The following is a 23,338-nucleotide window of genomic DNA, read 5'->3' as shown; positions in this document are numbered from 1 at the left end:
ATTTGAGACTGGTCCCCGGGACTGGTCGTCAACTTTAAAATGGACAGAAACCTTCCGTGGAACCCCTTCCCGGTAATTATTACTAATAAATCATTAGTAATAATGTTTCAGCATTTTGGCTAGTATTAAATAGGCCTATATACCTCACGGTAAAAAAAAATGACCGTCGAAAATCATACATTATGGCTTTAAAACGAGACCAGCGTGAAACAGTAGAGCTGGTAAGAGAGACTGCACTTTCAGCAATGCCGTCATCTGTCTAGACTCTGTACACGTCTGCAAAATCATAAAAATGCCGCATCTTTTATTCGTCAAGAAGTCCCCAAAGAAAAAGCGCGCACACAAACGACTACGTTCTGTCTGGCAATTTATTCGGGGTACACGCTACAATATTTTTTAGCTGTATTATTTCGTAAAATCAAATGAATGTCAACAGTAAATCAGATATTTTTGTTATTTTTGACCAAATCAATATTTAGTATAGTTTTATGAAGCTTTATGAATTAGTTGAGGAGATTTAAGCCATAATTTGATGAGCTTTTAAATATAATTTTCCTCGGGTTTGGAGACCCCGGGTGGGTGTCTGCAAACGCCGGTTTTTCCTCTTCGCCATTTTACAAGTTCCGAGTTGATCGACCGTGATAACGCCTCTTACAAATTTGAAAAAAAATATTGTTAAATATATCTGCCGGTGAGTATTTTTTGAAGCACCGGGATATTTAAAGTCTTCCGCCTGTAATGGTTGTATTTTTAATCATTAAGGTTTAGGAATTAAGGTTTAAAATGGAGTTAATTTCAGCACGGCTCCTGCATATAAATTAAAATCGAGCACCGCAGTGAAAGCACGTGCAAACCAACGCTACACGTACACGTGGGTGCGATACCGCCGTCGACCTTGGATCTATCGCCGGAGCTTGTTGGAAGCGTAGAACAGCACATCGGCATCGGTGTATTTGTGTACTTTTGTTCATGTTGATGCATAAAAATTAACCTGGTTAACTGGATGAATTTAAAAGGGCATTTCGTGATCCATCCACAGCATCATCCCCCCACTTTTCTCAAAAAGTTGAGAATTTTATATCACACTCACAGACACTGGAAACCTCTGGCTACATATATAATGTTTATTTACAAACAATTTCGTCATAAATTTTGTCATAAAAAGAGGATGCTGGGATCACAAAATACTCCTTTAAACTTGAGTTAAACTTAATCATGTTCAGGGACCGTTCACAAACACTGTATGGGTGGCCTGATGCAAAAGGAGGCCCTGAAAATGTTTGACCCTCCTAAGGGGGGGGCCTGAAAAAAATGGCCTCAAATTTTTCATGATGGATTTTTTTTGCATCAGGCCCCCATACAAGTTTTTTTGTGAATGGTCCCTCATGAACTTGAAGATATGCCCGGTTTGCAGTGGCAAATTTAATTTTGTAAAGCGTTTTGCCAAAATCCTTTACAAATTGAAAGCAAGTTTACAAATCGTCCAGCATATTTTATGTACAAGGTTCTATGGCTATGCACTTGCTTAGCAGTTGGCATTATGCGTAATATTTTCGTCACTACGTGTGAAATGCGTTACGCCCTTGATGATTGAAAAGGATTTTGACAAAACACATATTTGTTACAATCATGAACGAGTCTGATTGGGGAATGTGTCTTTTTTGTGCTTAAGGGGTACTACACCCTGCCTAATTTTGTGCCTATTTTTGCATTTTTCTCAAAAATTATAGCGCATTGGTGACAAGTAAGATATGTATATAGAGGCAAGGACTACAACTACTGCACTGGGAATTTTATTTCAACACTGACAATAGTTGTGGAGTTAAAGTCAAAAATGAGGGAAAACCAATATTTAATCAATAAATCAATAACTACTCGCCGCTGCGAGTTGCTGAATTTTCAGTGCAGTAGTTGTAGTCCTTGCCCCTATAATATACATATCTTACTTGTAACCAATGTGCTATAATTTTTGAGAAAAATGCAAAAATAGGCACAAAATTGGCCAGGGGTGTAGTAAACCCTGAACAAAAAAAATTGTTTTGAAAAAGGTTAAATTGCTAACATGAATAAAGATTTAAAACAAGACATGTCACGACAACTTCTCGGTGCCAGAAGTGGGTGTGAGTGCAATAGCTAGCTGCCTTGTGCTGTGGCTGTGAATATTTCATTTAATTTGTAATTGTATTGTAATGAATGTGCTCGCATGCTCATCTACACACTGCAGCTTACACGCTACTCTTAATTAATAACAGCTATTGCACTTGCCCACATCTGGCACTGAGCAGTCGATGATCTCAATTTGAACATTTTTTAAATTTTACTTAGTGAAAACATTAAAAAAAAGTTGAACTGTATATATTTTGTAATGATACAATGTGCGAAAAAAGCAGTTTTCCCACAATGCATTACTAGTTTACTACTCACTATATCCATTGTGAACTTAATAATTTTAAAGGATTTTTTTATCAGGGTATTTAATATTTTTTAAAGAAACGCCCAAAATGAAATAATCTGTTGTTTTTGCCTATTTTTGACATTGGAAGTTACAAATACAACATCGGCATGCTTTCTCAGCCCATTTCTTCTATTATTTCCCTTTTGAGTAAAAGTTAAACAAATGTGACATGATCTGGACCATGGAGGCCAAAGGAGGCATTCTTGAAAATTGAGTTACGATTTATAATCGTCTTGTACAATTACCAACATAAGGCTATCCATGTGCGAGAAGCCATTTGGATTCTCCCAGTGGAATTTTGCAAGAATCCATGGATTCTCGCCATATAACTTATAAACTGATTGCATGGTTCCAAAGTTATGAAGTTTTGTAAGGCTAATGAAAGTTGATTCCTTTTTTTTTTTTGCCCTACTCTGCTCAAAACCAATTGCTCGCCAAATATTTCATTATTTTGAATAAAATGTTAATTTCTAACAAACTTTAACATACCAATAAATAATTGTGGTTTTAAATATATCATAAATCTCTTTCTGTTGATTTTCAGGATTTTCCTTGCAGTAGGAGCATGGTATATGGTAAAATAATGAATACCTACTCACTTCTCTGTCCCACACTTTTTGATCTGCTCTGATCTCATCCCGTAAAAAATATTGTGAAACTTTTGATAATAGTTGTACAATCACCTTCATGTGCATGATGTAACTACAAACTGATTTATCACATGTATACATGGGCATTTATTGGTTTACACCTGTAACAGATCTATGCAATAATGAAATGGTATGAAATAATGAAAAATGAAATGGTCACCTACACAGTCATGAAAAATTGTGTAACGGGAAACAAGGAATTGACTTTCATTGGCCTAATGTATGCATTTTATTGTTTTTCTCTCCATATTTTTGCCTTTTAATTTCAAATTTGCCGCCTTTTTGCTTCTATGGACAAGATCGTGTCACAAATTGAAGTGACAATTTTTTGCTATGACTCTGAGGTCTTGATACTAAATTATACTATGAGGAGACAGTTCATTTGATATTATTTCTCTCACAACAAGTGAAACTATAATCAAATTAAGTATTTCTTGGCCAAACTGGAACACTGAACGCTAGTGGCTCCGCGATAAACACACACACATATAGCGCGGTACAGAAGAAAGTATACACGTGCCTTACACTGCGTACACGCTTAGTACACTACATGGATGCAACGTGCTTGTTCCAGTTTGGCCAAGAAATACTTAATTTGATTATAGTGGGAAATTTTGGCAACACTTGAGAAAGTTCAATGAATTCAATGTGTAGCAAGCCTGGAAATAAGAATTTGTTTTTAAACATTGCTTCTGGTTTATGTACTGCCGGGTCGGTTTTGTGGAAGTCACCCCATCTAATATTATAGAGAAGGCTACACTTCATAAGTGTGTTCTAGTAGAGCCAAACTCTTATTATTTACTCATTGGATATGCCAACCATTTCCACCTGAGTACAAGGGATGTTCAAGTATTAGTTCATAATTATTAAAATGAAATTTATCGTCTAGATCCATGTCACATCATCATGAGTGACATGGAATTGGTTGGCATATCAAATGAGCAAATAATTTGCTGTCGAAGTGACGTAACAATTCGATTAAGTACAGGTAGCAACAGATGAATACAATTTTTGAATAGATCGCCCTGCATAAGCAGGTTGCACTCATCACCTGTGTATGTCTGCAATCATAGATTTGAATACAATACCACTCTTTTCATTTCAAAGATACTAATCTTAGTGATCAGCATTTCTTTGACATCGTTAACATTGTAGTGCAGGGCGATATATTCAAAAATTGTATTCATCTCTTGCTATAGTAGTTGATCCGATTATTCCTTCGCTTTGGCAGCGAATAGATCTTGCATGTTCAGAATGCAAGTGTAACTGTAAGTACATCTACATGGGAAGTCTATGTAAACAAGCTATAGGGAAGTAGGAAGTATAAATGTTGCAACAACATAGCACTTACAATTTCCGGAATAAAATTTTGTTGCACAGTGTGAAAGTTAAATCTCAGTTTTGATTTTTGCAAAGGAATCATTTTATTCTCATCAATATTAAGATGTTGAAAATGAATGACAATCGATAAATGCAAAAACATACTTGTTTTTGACTGTTCAAATTCTAACTTTGAATTTGATGTTCTGGAGGTTGCCGTAAGTGAGAAATTTTAACCAAGAAAAAGAAGTTTGAAACTTGTCACTTGGACTTTCCTACGTATCTTTATAGCTTGGGACATCCAAAGTGATGTCAACTATGTGTTTTGTATGGTACATTAAGGACATGAATAAAGAAGAAACAAAGAAAAGAACCCCTGTGCCCAACATATCTAAATTCCCAATTTTTAAAGTCATGTATTTTTAAGGTAAACTGTTATTGATTTTTAAACTTTATTACATTTTTGTTATTGGGTAGAATTTTTAAAATTTAAAAAGAGAATCTGGTTTTTAGTAAACGGCAATGTTTACTAAAAACAAGTTTCGCTTTTAGTAAACAGCAGTGTTGCATTTAATATTAAATGCAGCAATTGCTGGTTTTGTTATTTTATTGTTATTTTATTTTTTTTTTTGTTTTTTATTATTTCTTTTTTATACAGTGGTGGTGTTTTTTCAAAGACAGTACTTCATTTTCAATTTTTCCTGTTTTATCAGTATCTGGTGAGTACTTTTTTCTTTTTGAATTTTTGATGTTATTGATTATTCAACCTGTTTTCATATTGAAACCCCTTTCAAGATCTTTTTTGATTTTTGAAATATCCTGTAGACACTAAGCACTTTTTAATTTTTTCCATTTTTAGAATTATTGCTCTTACAATAATTATTGGCAGACAATTTTGTTTTTCAACGGTTGCAAGTTTTATTAATATTTTTTTATTATTATTGGTTGTTTTTTGTTTTTCTTGAACCTTGTTTTTTCGCATTTTTTGAAGTCAATGATATATTCTCCCCCTGTCCGCATATGCAGCCCATAATTTTGCCAGTTCTGATGCATGCATTTTGTTTTCAACATGGTTTTCTGCTTTTAATTATCACCTGCTTTTTGCGCTTTTACGATATGCAGCATTTGTATTAATTTGAAAGATAAAAAGTCTCATTTTTGGTCAGGACTTGGACACCATTCCTTGTAATTGGCACCTTCAGCTATAGATCATAGATGGTGTAATTAGTCTTGACATTGATCATCATATAATTAATTTATAAACATTTTAAAAAGTCAGATATGACTGTTACGTATTTATGCCTCCAGTGTGAGGCATACTGTTTTTGCAATATCCGCTTGTCTGGATGTTGTAGCTTCATGGTCAGAATTTTGTATTGTAGTGCGAGAATCAATCTTGATCATGTTGATATTTGCAGAATAAATTTGCGGGAATCATTGGATTCTTTCAAATCAACTTCTGTGTAAACTACAAAAGTTTGCGAGAATCAACTAGGATTCACGCAAATCTGTTTACGAGAATCTTTGGGCGAATCGATTCTTAGATTCTCGCCAAAATTCTGACCCTGTAGCTTGTGAATGGATAGACGGATATTCTTGGATAAGTAGGCCACAATCAGAAACTCAAGCTACAAGTACTTGGTTTTCGGTCTAAATTATTACGATAATGAGCTTAATTTGCATTGAGCATTTTTTTCCCATCAAATTTTGTATGAATGTGGAGTCATTGTGGTCGACGTAGAACCTTGTGGTACGCCGAGATCCGCAAAGTTCTAGTTATTTTAAACTACATATGATTATCGATGTCGGGGCAGCAATGTATTTCTTTACCCCATCTACAGCTGAAGGGTGCCAATTTAGGTCTTATTAAATTTTGATCATCTGAAGAATTTTGCCATTATATAGATATTCAACTGATAATTTTCATGTTTTTTGTCCTGTTGGACCCATGATTGTGTTAAAATCGCAAAATGTATTAAAGTGACCCTCATAATTGGTGTATTAACAACTCCAGGTTTAAGTCTCTTGGTCCTCCCCTTGCCAATCATGCTTGGACAAATCCAGTATGCTTTTATAGTATATTTTGCTTCCCCAATCAGAAATTATACAGGCTGTATTGGTACCCATTGGATTCCAGTGATTATGGACAAGACTACAACATCAAAAATGCTAACATACATGTAGGAGCTACCTAATTATAGATGAATGTTGAAAGGTTATAAAACTATAAACTGGTCATTCCTCTTCAGAGGATCCAATCTTGCATAATTGAAGAAGCAGGATTGTCAAACACCAAAACTGATGGGTACCATTACCAACCATTTTGATACGGCCTGTACATAAGAAATAATGAGGTGGGGAAGCATTCTTCTTCCTTGGAAATGCAAATCTTTAAGGTGGTACTACACCCCTTGGTAAATTTGGGACTATTTTTGCATTTTTCTCAAAAATAATAACACACTAGTAACAAAAGTTATGTGTATATTGTAGGGGCAAGGAATCCAGTTACTACACTGGAATTTCAGTGACTCAACACAAGCGGTACGTTATTTATGATAAGAAAAGAGGTACCGCTAGAATATACGGTACCTCATTTCTTAACATATACAATGTATAATGAACCACTTCTCTTGAATCACTGAAATTTCAGTGAAGTAATTGGATTCCTTGCCCCTGTAAAATACATAACTTTTGTTACCAGTGTGTAGTTATTTTTTGAGAAAATGCAAAAATTAGTCACAAAATTTATCAGGGGGTGTAGTACCACCTTAATAGGTCCTGGTATGACAATTTTACAAATTCTGGATCTGCTGGTGTTAGTAATTTAGTAGTCTGAATTGAGACTCGAAGCCCGATTACAAAAACCATTTTCAACACCATGAGACATCAAAACTTATTATCAGACACATAATTAGGCAGTTTTCATTTTAGGTTCTGTCAAATGTCTTGGACTTTGGAGACAGTAGGCGCAGCACTATGTGAATGTGTGATGTCAATTGAGTGCCATGAAGAGTGCTGATCAGGTGACATTGCACATTCATGTTTGTTCACCACATGCTTTCTATTGTCAGAATCTCTCCTTTGACAAATTTTGGACATAGACGATGGTACCGTACTCAAAACGGTCGCAGATCCTGGAGAGTTCTCAAAATACGTTCAGGTGTGCTCTTTATCAAAATAGAAAGTTCAATCATTGGGCCTGCCTGCTGAAAAATACTGCTCCAAATTCACAAGACACTTATTGGAATTTTCCAAGGCTAGCATTCTTTACTACAAAAAGATGGAAACTCGTTAACACAAAATTCCTGATGATACAAAATGGTTTTCGATTCCCTTGATGCCCATGCCCATAAGTTTTGCCAATGACCTGTTAACACGAACTCTATCAAAGGCCCTGACAAATTTCATGTAACAAGGTTCCACTTTCGTAAATATTTCAAATATTGCCAAACTGATTTACGTTCTGAAGCACATTGATGTATAATGCGTTACATAGTCGACATCTAGATGTTTAAGCCCACAAGTCCCACTTAACAGGAATTTGCTGACCACTGGCCCAAGACGGCCATATCATATGTGGTGCGATCAAGCAACATCAGTCAAGTCGGTCATACGTAATTTTTAGTTTCTTATTGGCTTGTATAACAAGCATTTGCAAAGCTACATTTTGCAGCATAACCCAACTGAAATTGGACAGCCACTTCAAAAAATGTTTCCTTTGTTTGGCTTAAAATCAATTTTTCCGACTTCCAACTGATTTTGCTTGATCACATCATAACCATTTAGCACACCCTATACAAACCACAATAAACCATTACAGCCAAGGTATGGGTATTATGATAAACTGAGACAAACCATTCCTTGCTAGAAGGAATTTCTAGTTGGCGCAATTATTTAATGAAAACAATGGGAACTGTACCGGGGCTCAAACTTGTATCACCACACACCAACGCACAGGAGTATTCTGTTCCAGCTCCAGTGACACTTCATGCATATTGTCCTTGAACAGTGGCGGCGCTATTCTGCCCATTTTTGAGGTAAAAACCCAAAAATTACGTAAATTTCCACTTTTTGCGGTAATCCCTCAAAAATTCACTTTGCCCCCATGCCTCCCATAAAAAAATTCGGGTGCCGCCACAGTCCTTGGATACCTTGCACTACAGCAGTGTAATTCTAATTTGTGACAAAGTTGGGCAAGTTAGGAGTCTCAAGGCGTTCCAACTGAGTTGGATGTTCTTTGTTTTTGTTATTGGCAGTGGTATGTCCTTTGTGAATGGGGACTGAATTGAATATGTCCCCACTCACAAAGGACATCACTTGACTATACAAAGAACAGCAACTTGGTAATTGGAAGGTTTCGAAACCACCAACTTGTGACTTTACGCTCACTTTGCGGGATCAGGTCACAATTTTAAGTAAAATGCCACCGGTAATTAATATTTGTACAATACATCCAAAAGTCCGAGGAAATTGCAGAGGTGTCATTGGAGCTAGAATGGATAATACCACTTTGCCAAAGCCAATCCTTTGGCAGTCTAGTTGGCTCAATCGCAGTGATACATTATTATCATTGCCCCCTCCTGGCTACGCCACTGTGATTCAGCCAAGTTGACTGTGGGATGAAAAAAAAACCATGCAAACTTACCCCTCACCACCACCTTCATATCATAAGCACCAAAGGTTCAAAACAATTATCTTCCCATGAAATTAAGGACACCCAAAGGTTTTCCTGCAAAGAACTAATTTATTTAGGCAGAACATGTATTCAACCTAAAAAGTACCTTTGTCATGTTCTTTTATAAACTTTTAAGGGCCCTCTTTATCATGTTTATGTTTGGCATGGGACATTTTCCATCTAAATTAATGCTGCATTTCAAAAGTAGATGTTTGCAGCAGTGGTGTAGGGCACATGCCCCCCCAATTGATGGCAAAATTTAGAAAATCGCATAGGAAATTTCCAAAAATGGCTTGTGCCCCCCAAAACAGACCCGTGTCCCCCCCAACATAATTACCCACGCTACGCCACTGGGTTGCAGCCAGTGCATGCGCGGCAAAATCAAATTTGTTTGCAGAATTACTGCTAAAAAGTGCAAATGTTCGTACTTTGGGGTTTTTACGTGGCAAGAGCTCAGACTGGTGGGTGATTTACCCCGTGCCCCCTCCCTCCATCACTGGTTGCAGCATTTATTGGAACTTGTTGCCCAGATCTTTTCTCTATGAATTTTGGACCAAAATTTATTGCAAAAAAAGTGGCAGGAAAAGTGGTTATGGAGCTCCAATACATGTAATTTAGTTATCATTCATTGTTATTCATTCGTTTGGCCCCAGTTGCACCCTAAAGTTAAGTATCCCCTCTTTTGGGTCAAAGGTCATCTTCGGGACAAATGAGGCCATATTAAGGGGTCAACTTTTAAAATTGCTCTGATTGGGCTCAAAGTTGGTGTGAACATGTTAAAATCAAACCGGTCATTACAGGTCATGGGTCAAATTTAAAGTGGGAGTTCATTTTGGGGTAAAATTTAATGGTTCCAATTGGGGTTTTGCACCTGTAAACCAGAGGTGGGCATGTTAAAAATCAAGTGGGAGTTCAAAGGTTATCCAGGGGACACATTTTAAAATTGCTCTGACTGCTCAAAGTTGGTGTACATCACATAACCTGTTGAGGATTGGATAAGAGCCAACAATGTTTGCAGGTAAGTACTTGATAGCTTGTCCTCCTCCCCTATTTGCCCACCATTATACCACAGGGGGGGGGGGGTATGCAAGAGTCACTTTTTGCAAGAAAACCATAAACATGGGTCCTGATTTGAGAAAAAAATCCCTAAATATGCATGGATCCCAATTTCATAAAAAAAGGTCAAAAACTGTTAAATTAGCCATTTCTAAATACATAAATCAAGGGTCCTATCTGCAATAGCTGCCCCACAGACATTTTGATAATTAATGAACATTCTATATAGTACATGTGCACATCTAAAATTAACATGGGCAGATGTTGCAGATACGGCTTTCTTGCCCGAAGCTGTGTTCAAGTCTATTAAGGGGGGACCACAGGTCAACTTCCCAAACCCTTGTAAAAATGGAGATTTTGTCAGAGGTAGATTGTACTATTTTTGAGCTTTAATTTGGTCTTTGTTTGGTTACAATCGGACATTCCTATCTAAAGTTATTGCCAAAACAAGATGATAAGTCACTCAAAAGTACTAGAAATAGCAGCTCGTTCTTATGTTATTACTATATAAATCATTTCTTTTGTATTTCATTGTTTTTCAAGCTGCGATTATTAAGGAATTTCATAACAATATTATTTACAGCAAAGTAAACAGCAATTTATGGTGTAAACTGTTTTAGTAATTAGGGAAAAATATCAATCAATACAAATATCAATATTTAAATGTAAGTGTTTCTAAAATGTGAATTAAAAAAATTATTTAGTGTTTCTAGACTAAAAATGCTAATATCTCAAAATGGTAATTCGGCGATGTCAGAATTTTGCCCCCCAAAACTTTTCCACTTCCCATAGGTCTGTGACCATGAAATTTGGCACACATGTACTAGTTGTAATGCTCTACAACTTAATGGGAGCTTTTGTTGATATCTGCTTTACTTTTTGATTTATAGGTCTTCAAAGTCAAATCCAGACAAAAAATTCAATTTTTTTCATCAAACGGTTGCCATGGCAACAAAAAGCAAAAATTTCAAAAAGTCTCTCCATTAAGTTGCAAAGTTATACCTATATAACATATCTGAATAGTAAATAGTAAGTTAAATGTTCTCCTTAATCATTAGTTTTTGGGGGCAAAATTCACATTTTTCCTATGCCTCATTTGAACATATTTGACCTTTGACCTCGCCTCATTTGCATATACATATCGACACGCACAAAATAATATAATTTTCTGAAACTTCAATCTTTGTGTGTTACATTGATATATAAGAAGCCATACTTCTATTATTAATAGTCTATAAACAAGGCCATTCAAAATTCCACCTAAAAACGACCTGTGGTCCCCCCCTTAAAGTCCATTGAAATTCCTGAAAGCATGTCTGGAGAAATACCCACATGTTATCAATGATGACCTTGCTTGACCTCTAAATATCCTTTGACCTATATAATAATTGGAAATCCATTAAAGCAGATCTGGGGTAGTTGGGTCAATGACTCTGAATAATAGCACCAAACTGGGCTTTTCCTTAGTGGGTAAACATAAATATTATGGGGTACGGTACCCGAAATTAGCCCACTCTAGTGAATTCGTAGGCAAAGCCCAATTTTTTTGTGTTTAAAAAGATCACATTAATTGTTCTGATCAAATTATAATATAACTCACCTGGTCATCCGAGGTCACCTAAGGTCAAATTACTAAAAACTCGTATGGGCAAGAAACTTGGTGGGTACAGTCAATATTTAGAACCAAATTTTTGGAAGGTCATTTTGGGGTCATCCAAGGTCACCAAGGGGTCATCTGATGTCAAATTACTAAAAACTTTTATGGGCATGAAACTTGGTGGGTACAGTCAACATTTAGAGCCAAATTTTTAGGTCATTTTGGGGTCATCTGAGGTCAAATTACTAAAAACTGTCGTATGGGCATGAAACTTGGTGGGTACATTCAACATTTAGAGTCAAATTTTGGGGTCACCCAGGGGTCGTCTGATGTCAAATTACTAAAAAATGTCGTTTAGGCATGAAACTTGGTGGGTACAGTCAACATTTAAGAGTCAAATTTTTGGAAAGTCATTTCGGGGTCACCCAGGGATCATCTGAGGTCAAATTACTAAAAACTATTGTATGGGCATGGAACTTGGTGGGTACACTCAACATTTAGATTCAAATTTTCGGAAGGTCATTTCATTTCAGGGTCATCCGAAGTCACCCAGGGGTCATACAAGGTCAAATTACTAAAAACTGTTGTATGGGCATGAAACTTGGTGGGTACATTCAACATTTAGAGCCATTTTTTTGGAAGGACATTTTGGGGTCATCCGAGGTCACCCAAGGGTCATCTGAGGTCAAATTACTAAAAACTATTGAATGGGCATGAAACTTGGTGGGCACAGTCAACATTTCGAGCCAAATTTTTGGGAGGTCATCCAGGGGTCATCTGAGGTCAAATTACTAAAAACTGTTGTATGTGCATGAATCTTGGTGGGTACAGTCAACATTTAGAGCCAAATTTTTGGAAGATCATTTTGGGGTTATCCGGGGTCATCTGAGGTTAAATTACTAAAATTGACATATGGGCATGAAACTTGGTGGGTACAGTCAAATTTTTGGAAGGTCATTTCAGGGTCATCTGAGGTCACCCATGGGTCATCTGAGGTAAAATTACTGAAAACTGTCACATGGACATGAAACTTGGTGGGTACAGTCATCATTTAGAGTCAAATTTTTTGGACAGTCATTGCAAGGTCATCTGAGGTCAAATTACTAAAAACTTGTATGGGCATGATACTTGATGGGTTCAGTCAACATTTAGAGCCACATTTTTGGAAGGTCATTTCGGGGTCACCAGGGGTCATCTTGAGGTCAAATTAGTAAAAACTGTTGGACGGGCATGAGACTTGGTGGGTACAGTCACCATCAGCCAGGTAATTGTGCCCAGCCAAGAACCACCAAAATTTAGGGGTCAAATTTCAATATTGGTCCAATCAAGCTCAATCACAATAAGTCATTTGACAAGAGATTATCAGAAAAGGGTCTTTTGGGTGAGAGAGGGAGTTTAGTAAAACCAAAAAGGGGGTCATTTGACATTAGGTGAGAGGGATCAGTAAAACCAAAAAGGGGGTCATTTGACATTGGGTTAGAGAGAGTTTAGTAAAACCAAAAAGGGGGTCATTTGAGATTGGGTGAGAGGGAGTTTAGTAAAACCAAAAAGGGGGTCATTTGACATTGGGTGAAAGGGATTAGTAAAACCAAAAAGGTGGTCATTTGACATTGGGTGAGAGGGAGTTAAATAAAACCAAAAAGGGGGTAATTTGACATTGGGTGAAAGGGATTTTAGTAAAACCAAAAAGGGGGTCATTTGACATTGGGTGAGAGGGACTTCAATAAAACCAAAAATGGGGTCATTGGGTGAGAGGGAGTTGAAAAAAGGGGTCATGTGGTGGCACATCCCCATCATTCATTTTTATAGTCCCTTGTTTCAGCTGATCTTATACTATATGACTCAAAGAATAAGCTAGATCGGTGACTGCAATCTTCTGCATGAAAGATGAAACATCTAAAAACGCAAAAAAAGTACAATAAATTTTATGATTTTTATTACCACATCTACAATCATGGAAAGAAATAGTAGCAGTGGCACACCTCGACAATATGTTGGAACTCTTCATAATCATTCCTGCTCTGATAGTTAGTGAAATTAGTATAACTATGTTTGATGAGAAGTACACACCTTCCCCTTTTCCCTTTCACCTTCCCCTATTGCCCCCAATCAATGTTGGGGAGACTGGAGAGCCCAATGAAAAAAGTACTTTCATCAACATTGAACTGGGGAGAGGGGTGGCGATAAATTTACATTTAGTATGCCAGAGTGTGCCAACATTAATTTCCCTGATTGTAGCTTTCACACTTTGTGCAGGAGGGGAATCAGTGGCATAGCATCATAGACAGTAGAGGCACGGGAGGGGGCCACAATGAATCTGAAAATTTAACAAATCTCATAGGAAAATTGGCAAAAATGGCTTGTTCCCCCCAATCGGAAACCGGTACCCCCAGTCATGACCGGTGCCCCGCGCTATATAATGGCCCATGGCAGACCACAGAGGGGAATGTGCTACTAACCAGTGGCATAGACAGGGGCAGCTGTCCCCCTGTAGCTGCCCCTGCTGTGAGAAGTCTTGCCCCCGTGAGAGGCCTTTATCATTTTTAGCCATTTTTCGACCATTTTGTCAAAGTCTTACCCCCCCTGGAAATTTACCTTGCCCCCCTCCTCTGAAAAAGTCCTGGCTATGGACTTCTACTAGTGCTGCACAATGGCTACTTGGGCTGCCACGCCCCCTCAAGAACTTGATCGGTGGTTAGCGGTCCATACATTTACCTTCAATCATGAAAATGGACTCTAAATGGTTAGGATGACATGAAACTAATCAGAATCTCTTTCTCTAAAAAAGTCATTAAGAAGTACAATTAAGTCCTCTATTGTTTCTGTTTTTATTTTCAACATTACAGAAAGATGAATCGTTTCTACGGAGCAGGTCCCGGAGGTCCCAACCCCGGTCTCGGATTCGGCCAAGGTCACATGCACGCCGGTGGCGGCGGACCAGGTGGCCCACAAGGTGGCAACGTCACCAACAGCAACGATCCCAAAGCAAAAGCTTCCAGAGTCTTTCTCGGCAACTTGAACACCGGTTATGTCACACGGGAAGAGGTGGAACAGATCTTTGGACGTTATGGAAGAATCACTGGAGTCTCACTGCACAAGGGCTTCGGTTTCGTTCAGTACACAAGCGAGTATTGCGCAAGGTGCGCTGTGGAGGGAGAGCATGGTCGTATCATGGCAAATCAACCACTTGGTAAGCATAGCACTCTTAGGGGCCGTTCACAAACGCTTATTAGAGGCCCTGATGCCAGGAAAATTGAGTTTATATGCTTTTCTATGGGGTTGACCCATAATTTTCATGTCAAAAAGCGGGGTCCTGAAATTGTTGAGATCCGAAAAGGGGGCCCCGAAAAATGTTTGATGAAATTTTTTTGCATCAGGCTACCTAACAAGTGTTTGTGAATGGTCCCTTAATCTGGAGGCTCTTTTGTCTCATGATACCTTTACAATATACCTCCCAGTCTCCCACCCCTGGAAATGAGCAGTGGCGTAGCGTGGGTCATATTGGGGAGTACCGACCATGATTGGGGAACACCCGGGTCTGAGAGGGGCCACAAGCCAGTTTTTGGCAATTTTCAGTTGTATTCAGTAGTAATCTGTATCTTTACCAATCAACGTGACAATTTGGCAAAAATCTCATTAAAAAATGCTGGAAAACAGCTGGTGACTTCTCAATCAGGCTTTGTGCTCCCCATCAAATGATGCAGACTTAAGAGCCACAGCTATAGATGAATTGACCTCTGACGTCAATGCCTGGCAGTATGCGCACGCATCATCACAATTTCCATTGTTTTTTGCCTGGCAGTATGCGCGCGCATCATATTTTCTTCAGGCCTTGTGGTTTTTAAATTTCTGCCACAGCACAATATGGTAATTGAACAATGTAGTGGTTGCATGGGGTTCACTCAAGCGAATCGATATACCAGTCCCTTGCTTTTGTTGATAAACATTGAGGTCAACTCATCTTATCCATACATGTATATGTAATCATTTTTGTGTACATGATATGCTTTATTTCAGATTTAAGAATAGCCAGTGAGCCCAACCCAACACGACCAAAAGGTTTCAAGCGTATCATCAATGAGTATGCATATGCGTAAGTAAACACTCTTTGGATAAAGAACATGATTATACAATAAACCATTAACCCCTCCCCCCTTTAAAGGTTGTTCAATGAAAATAAATGGGGTATTTAAAATTGGGGGGGGGGGGGCGGAGCATAACGGTGCCATCAACTTCCCCCTCCCAAAAAAGCCAAACAAAATTTTTTAAAAAAAACCCACCAAAAACCTCTTCTAAGCATTAGGCGACAAAAAAAAACAACCTGTTCTATGAGCCCGAATGACCAAGAATTTGTGTTTTTTCATTTTTCTTTTTTTTAAATTATTATTTTGAAGAAAAATAGCGATTTATTATAGTGCACTATGCATAGACATAAACCCACATAGCATCAGCAATTTTACTTAAATTTGCAGACTACTATAGCCCAAGGCACACCATAAAACATTTGTGTATCATTCAGGTACACCGCTTTATATAGGCTCAGTATCCTAGCCAGCCTATATCTAGAACAAACCATCACAGCCAGGATCAGCTTCCCAAGTAATTGTTGTTCGGGTAACTTTGATAATAAGCAGTTCTTTGCCCAGAAGATTTTCTAGTTAGCTAAGTAATATTTAATGTATTTAACTTTAGTTTGTTGAACTTTTTGTTTGAAAGTTGTTGAGAATAATTATGTTCACTTTGTGTTTGTAATTTAAATTTGAAGCTGCGGATGTCGTCAATGGCATTCATTTATAATGAAGGGGAATGTGATTTTGAGGGTATGTCAGATACAGAAATACTGTCCTGTAGTATATCCTGAACTGACCGCTAGTCTTGAGGTTCACTAGTCCACATCAAAATAGATTCACTAGACTGAAAGAATAAAAAGGGTTCCCTATAGTCTGTCTTGTCTCAAGTTGTGAGTAATGCTATGTTGGATTTCAGAGTGGCAGATTCAACTCGTGCACGCTAACCTATGCACATGCTTAGAAGGGTGATTTGTCCATATGCTTGCGATGCACTGATTCAAGTTGGCCATTACGAAATCCAACATGGCGTTACTCTCTACTTGAGACGAGACAGACTATAGTCTGTCTGAAAGTTAAGGTTAGAGTTGGATTTTAGGGCTATGTTTATAGGGTAAGGTTAGGTTTATGGTTAAGGTTTATGCCATAATGTACAATTTCTGTCAAATTTAACTTAATTGTTATTCTTTACCCAAAATGCTGAAATAATAATAGGTATACCTGCCAGGAAGGGTTTTTGTCAATTTTAAGCTGAAATAACAAGGTAAAATGACAAAAAACCCACTGGCTATTTTGGCAGTTTTAACATGGAGTTCTATGGGTGATTTAAAGTCATGATATGACTATATGTCTAAATTGCTCTGTTGACCTATAAACACAGCAAATTTGGCTGATTACATTTAGGTGTATGCTGGGACAAATATGCCTTAAAAAATGGGTTTGAAAAACAAAGAGGAAGCCCCACTTGAGCAGTTCTTCTGGGGTGAACCAAACCTGCATGGTTATCAAATTAATCAGTGACAAAGTTATCTCTGAATTTGACAGGTGCTAATTGATGCAATAACATTGAAACACCAATTAGCAATGTCAAATTCAGAGATAACCTTGTCACTGATTCATTTGATAACCAGGCAGGTTTGATTCACCCCAGAGGAACTGCTCTGGCAGGGCTTCCTCTTTAACCAATTTCGTATTATAAGAACATTATGGCTTTAAGGTTGAGATACTTGAGAGCTTTTGGACTTGGGACTAGCGGACATTAGACTAGCAGATGTAGACTGAAAACAAGACTTGTGTCATAGCCTCAGGCTATTGTTTTAACATCCCTGTATATATTTTATCAAACCTAAATTTTTATATAGGTCTCCCGTTGGGCCCAAGGATGTCTCAGCGGCCGCACCCTGGTAAGAACAAACAAAAAATAAGTCCCCTTAGTTGTCACATTGTACAAGGTCATTCCAAGGTCATTAGAGGTCATATGAGTAAATCGAGATAAGTTTCATTTTCACAAAATTACAGTATTTCTGTATCTGAGGCATGCATGACTCAAACTCACTATAAGTGAACGCAATAGATGAGATTCCCATCTTCAACTCTCTCTATTTTTACATCATTTTCCAACTTTTCTTATTCATGCTTATCATTTTCACCACATTTCATAAAAATCTAACAAAATTTACTCATATGGCATCTGATGACCTTGAAATGAACTTGTAAAAAGTTGGCACTCAAAGGTTTACATTTTCACCAAGTTTTAAGAAAATCTGAGAATATCTACCTATTTGACCTCAGATGACCCCCATATGACCTAGATTTTACCTTTTAATCACAATCATTTTCATCAAGTTTCATAAAAATTCTTCACCTCAGAAGAACATTTTTGCACCTGTGCAGTTGTCAACATTTCCAAGTTTTTCAAGAATCTACTTATTTGACTCGATTGACAGCCTTATCTCCCTACTTGAGATTCGGGCATCTGAAGATAGCTCATAGTTTTCTTAAAAATTGTAGGCCAAAAAAATATGTTTCCTAAACATGTATAAAACCCACAAAAACACTTGCAGATAAGTGGTATGTCCACCAAGAACTTTGCTATTTTTCATTATTTACATAATTTTTTCTTCCGCTGGAGCAATTTGACTCATAATATGTATTTGGTTTCTTTTGGTGTTGTGCTGCAATGTTTTATATATGATCTATCAGACCACCAACCTTTTAAAAGAGCTCACAAGTTTGTAACACCTGTTGAATTAGAATATATTGCAAAGGCCTAAATACATTATTTTGAAAGTTTTAGAACACATGCTGCATAAAGAGTGTCAGAATATTGTTTGTTTTATTGTAGGGCTCCGATTTTCTGAATATCTTACATGGATAGGAAGTTTTAGATTTTTTTAAATACCCAACTGAGCGACCCAACTTCAGAAAGCTGTGCCCGTAGAACAGTTTGTTTTTTTCGTTGCCTTTTCTATGAAAATTCAAAATAGAACTCTTTATGGAAAATGCATGCTAAGAATAACCTGTAATAAATGCCCTTGTGAAAAATGCAAGCACTATGGACCCATGGCCTCAACACAATGGCATAGTTCAATAACCTCAATTTAACACTCATAGTGCAAAATTTTGACCTCATGTTGCAGAATATGAGTTTTTGTACCCAAATTTTCAAAGGTCATTCAATGAATGTACATATGTATTGGGGTTAAAGAACTGTGCCCTGATAGATGAACATGTTGCGGATCCTAGTGAATGTCCCTGGGCATTTCCAAATAAATATGTGTATTAATTAAGTTCTTGCCAATCCTGTTCAAATAAAATCATTGCATTTACACTGCTATTGTTTTCCTTCAGGGGCTATGTGGATCCAAACAGCCTACCAGTACACCCGGCCTCTGGTTCCGGCCAAGGATTCGGACCACCGGCTGCCAAGAAAGTCAAGAGGTTTTTCAACAATTCACAAATGAAGGGTTTCCCAGCAGAAGGAGATGGTAAGATTTCTTCATTATTGTCATGATCTTTCCACAATAAAAAAACTAAAAAAACTTGGATTGATTGATCAGTCTAAAAATGTTTAGGTGGTCTAAAATAGAAACATTTGTAAGAGGACATCACTTGTTTGGACTCACAGGAACTGCAGAGGATGTTTAAAGACATTCCCATAACCCAATGGGGTTTCTGACCTTGGTATGTCTGGCTTTTGTACACATGTGACTGATTGACCATACCTTGCATTGGGATTGTGTGCAACTATCTGGTGTTTTCATCCTTTTATTTAACATTCAAAACACTGAGACTTATGAATAAAATTAATGCAGTGGTACAATATGAATGTTTCCTGTAAGAAAGTCAAATATAAGTTATAAGTCTCAACTATTAGCTCGTTGGCTGCAGTTTGAAAATTACCATTTTGTGTGTGTGGCAATGGGGACTATGCCTCTAAAATGAGGTTTTATTGTAGAATGCCTTTAAGCCTCCTCTGCAGGAACTGCTAACGTCTGCAGTTTGTGAACAGCGTTTCTAGATCCAAAACTGCATTAAGTACGCATTATACCCATTGACTGCTGTGTCTGGTGTAGGGTCAGTCTTCACTTGGATATATCAAAAACTTGCCTCAATGAGGCCAATAAACCTGGCCCTCAAATGTGTGTGTCCGCAGTTATGTAGTACAAACTCTATAGGGTAGAGGGTCAACTTGTCTGTTCTGTTGTTTACAAGTAGAAGTGTGTGGATGTTTTCTTTCTATTGTTATGATCTTTCCGAAGTCTAGGTGGTCTCATTTCTAAAACACATAGTTTGGTGGGTTTGTTTATTCAGTGTTTGGCTGATTAAATCAGTACTGATGCAGGGGCTGCAGGAAGGAGGCTCTATTCTGCTGCCCTCTCACCAGGCTGATTTTTTTGTTTGAAAATTTTGCTTCAGAGTTGGCTTAGCCGTAGCATTGTCCTAGTAGGTCACTCAGTTGTTTGAGTCATTGAGTAAAGTACATGAGTTGAGCGAGTGAGTGAGCAACTGGTTGAGTAAGTGGTTGAGTGAGGAGGGCAATTTAGTGAGTGAGTGAGTAACTTTGTAAATTAAAAAGAAAAGTTAATTAATATGAGCCATTTATGTTTGCTTACCATTTCTCTCTACAGAACCAAACAACTGGCACTGTGCATTTTGCAAAGAAGAATTAGGAGGACCCTGGCAGCTGATGAAACATGCAAGAACAGCTCACGACACACAGATCTACCTGGATGATGGCAACTCGGAACAGGCACCCGGAACCGGCCAATAGAATGCCTAACAACTTGAACTGATAAATCAGTGTTGCCAAACTTTGTGTGAATTTGTAGCCCAAATGGGTGGACTACTTAAGTGCAAGAGGTGAACTCCTTGGAAAATAATCTACCCCATGTACAGTGTACGACAATTTGTTAGTTCATCGTGTCAGTGGTTATAAATTCTTAACCATCTTATGGTTATCAACTCTTCCTGTATGAGTGACTGTGTGTTAATGACTAGTTTGGCAGTTCCGATTTGAAACGAACGATTATCTTTCATCCTGAAAATTACCCCGTACTACCATGCTATCAGACTATGAGAAAGGACTATTCCTAAATCCATACACCCCCTACGGAAGACATGACCTTAATCCTCCTCATAGGGAGTGTGAATTTCAAATGGAGTCACCCTGACTCACTCATTCAGTGTTGTCTGCTCCAAAATAGGCCTGTTATCGATACAGGTTTTTGAAGTCGATATATCGGAAGCAAATTATGCAACATATCGATACAGTATCGATATATTGACACACATTTTCAAGATGTAATTTACACACAGTTATCGTTTTATTTACAACTCCACTGTCTTTCAGGATTTGGGATAATGTAAACATGTGTGCCATATCATTTGTGTTTCGATACTACCATTGAGTGTACCAACATGTCGTTAGACTATGCGTTTTCCGACTATCGATACTTTCGACAATCGATAACAGGCCTACTCCAAAATGGGCTATTCCAGTTGAAATCCATACACTCCCCTGTGGAAGACATAACCTTAATCTTCCACACAGGGAGTGTGAATTTCAAACTGGGTTACCTAAATGTGTGACTCCATTTATAATCTACACCTCTTGTGTGGGAGATTAAAGGTATGTCTTCCATACAGGGTGGGTGTAAAGGATTTCAACTGGAATTGCTAAATATAAAAGCCTTGATGTATCTTTGTGTGGAGTATTTTGTACCAGGACTTTGTGCACCCGTCACATCCTAGATAGTAAATAGACCTGAGCGCAAGAAGACCGTAAGTCCACTTGGCCCCTCAACACGTATACACTAAAGTTACCTATAATTTCCTAGGGATTTATAATGTTAAATACATGTTCCAGGGTGAAAACATCATGAAAGGTTGTGAAAGATTTGTTTTGGCCCCTGAACATGTATAAAACATTACCAAACTATACAAATCTATACGCAATTTGAGTGTATACATGTTGAGGGGCCAAGTGTCTTGCGCTCAGGTCTTCGTATGGATTCAAGACAATCATTATCAACTAGTTTGCAAAGTATTTTTAAGATGAAATCATTACTTTATTATTAATGTCTGTGACTTCAAAAACTCAATTTGGCAACATTATTATTTAGGTTGCCTAATCAAGTGGTGACAATGCTTAGTCGTAGGTTTGTTGCCTGGCCGTATTATACCAAATGATTGCTAGCTACAAGCAGAGCCTTTTTTAGTGACATTTGTGGCATCATCATCTAGTCCCTCTATCAGGAAAGGGACTAAGGTATGTTGATACTAATTAACAGTTGATTTCATAACAGCTTCATGCAGTATAAACAAGTAGTTGGGTTAAAGTCAACTTTGATCACAAATAATTAGTGATTTTTACCATGAATGGCAACCGCTGGGACTGTTTGGACAATCACACCTGTGTCTCAGTTTGAATTTAGAGCAAGCTGGGTTCCTTGCACATCCTACTGATTACAATCATGGGAGAAAATGTTGGAAGTCTTTGGTGAATCTCTGTCCCTACTCCCCCAATTCAATGTTGGGCAAAGCCAAGTTGTCTGTGAGATCATCAGACATTGAATTGGGGTAGGAAGGATGGGATACAGAGTCTGTACTTTAGTTTCACTCGTCTTCACTACTTCTGGTATGGCATGCATTTGAGTTGTTTTGAACAAGTGTGCCAACTATTTTTTTTCACTGATTGTAGGAGACGGCATGTTTTACTTGATACTAAGTGAACTCCATTTCTGGATATGAAAGTTGAGAATGTGCCCTTGAAGTTTTGAAGATTCTGCTAGAAAGACAGTTTGTCAAGGAAACCATTGTGTCAGCTCCTGGTGGCAGTGGCATAGCACAAGTCATTCAAGGGGGGCACAGAGCCTGATTGAGTGTGCACCAGCCAGCAACTTTCAATGAGATTTTCCCAACATTTTCACTGGGGGGGGGGGCATGTCGCTATGTCACTGACTGGTGGCGGTGGGAAACTCAAGTAATTCTAGTCAACTGCTAATGCAAAGTAATGTTAGCTCTTTGACCTGCCTTAATATGGATATTTCCCCCAAATTTAGGAAAATGGGTTTGGGTATGAGGTAATAAATACCCAGATATATTACTTAGCGCCATTTAATCAAGTTTGTTGTTACATGTAGTAACCTGATCTGTATATGGATCATCAGCATCATACTTTCTTTTCATGGTTTGATTCCAAAAAGAAAATTTCAAGAATTACAGTTGTACACTTTTGATGTGCATATTCTGTAGGCTTGCTTGGCTCATTTCACAGGGGTGATATATTGCTGCCATGTCTGCAGACAAAATAGGTATGGTATCACCGCACCGCGTACAGGAACAGTACTTTATTGAAAGTCACTGTCACTCAAAGCATTCTGTGAGAATACTAATGTGCAACCATGGTGTAACAATGTGAACTTGTCATTTTCTTAGATGTACAAATTCATAGAAATGGTTTCATTGCTTAGAAGGAAGTGTGATGTCAGTTTGGATAAATGGATAAAAAACCCA

The 23,338-nt window shown here is 37.8% G+C and overlaps 1 protein-coding gene across 2 annotated transcripts; it reads left to right on the top strand.

Moving 5' to 3' along the window:
* Positions 1 to 536: 536 nt before the first annotated feature.
* On the top strand, positions 537 to 21,800 carry LOC140136161 (heterogeneous nuclear ribonucleoprotein C-like). 2 transcript variants are annotated; one of them, XM_072157872.1, is made up of 7 exons: positions 538 to 691; positions 5,084 to 5,144; positions 14,600 to 14,943; positions 15,771 to 15,846; positions 17,683 to 17,724; positions 19,172 to 19,308; positions 20,452 to 21,799. In XM_072157872.1, exons 3-7 carry the CDS (start codon positions 14,604 to 14,606, stop codon positions 20,592 to 20,594), a joined length of 738 nt encoding a protein of 245 aa, XP_072013973.1. In that variant the 5' UTR covers positions 538 to 691; positions 5,084 to 5,144; positions 14,600 to 14,603; the 3' UTR covers positions 20,595 to 21,799. The 2 variants fall into 2 exon arrangements, with proteins under 2 accessions (XP_072013974.1, XP_072013973.1); XM_072157873.1 differs by lacking the exon at positions 17,683 to 17,724 and having other exon boundaries at positions 537 to 691; positions 20,452 to 21,800.
* Positions 21,801 to 23,338: the final 1,538 nt, after the last annotated feature.

Source organism: Amphiura filiformis, chromosome 16 (genome assembly GCF_039555335.1).
Source record: "Amphiura filiformis chromosome 16, Afil_fr2py, whole genome shotgun sequence".
Lineage (NCBI taxonomy): Eukaryota > Metazoa > Echinodermata > Ophiuroidea > Amphilepidida > Amphiuridae > Amphiura > Amphiura filiformis.
Note: the sequence above shows the minus strand (reverse complement) of the source record. Positions and strands in the feature narration are given on the sequence as shown.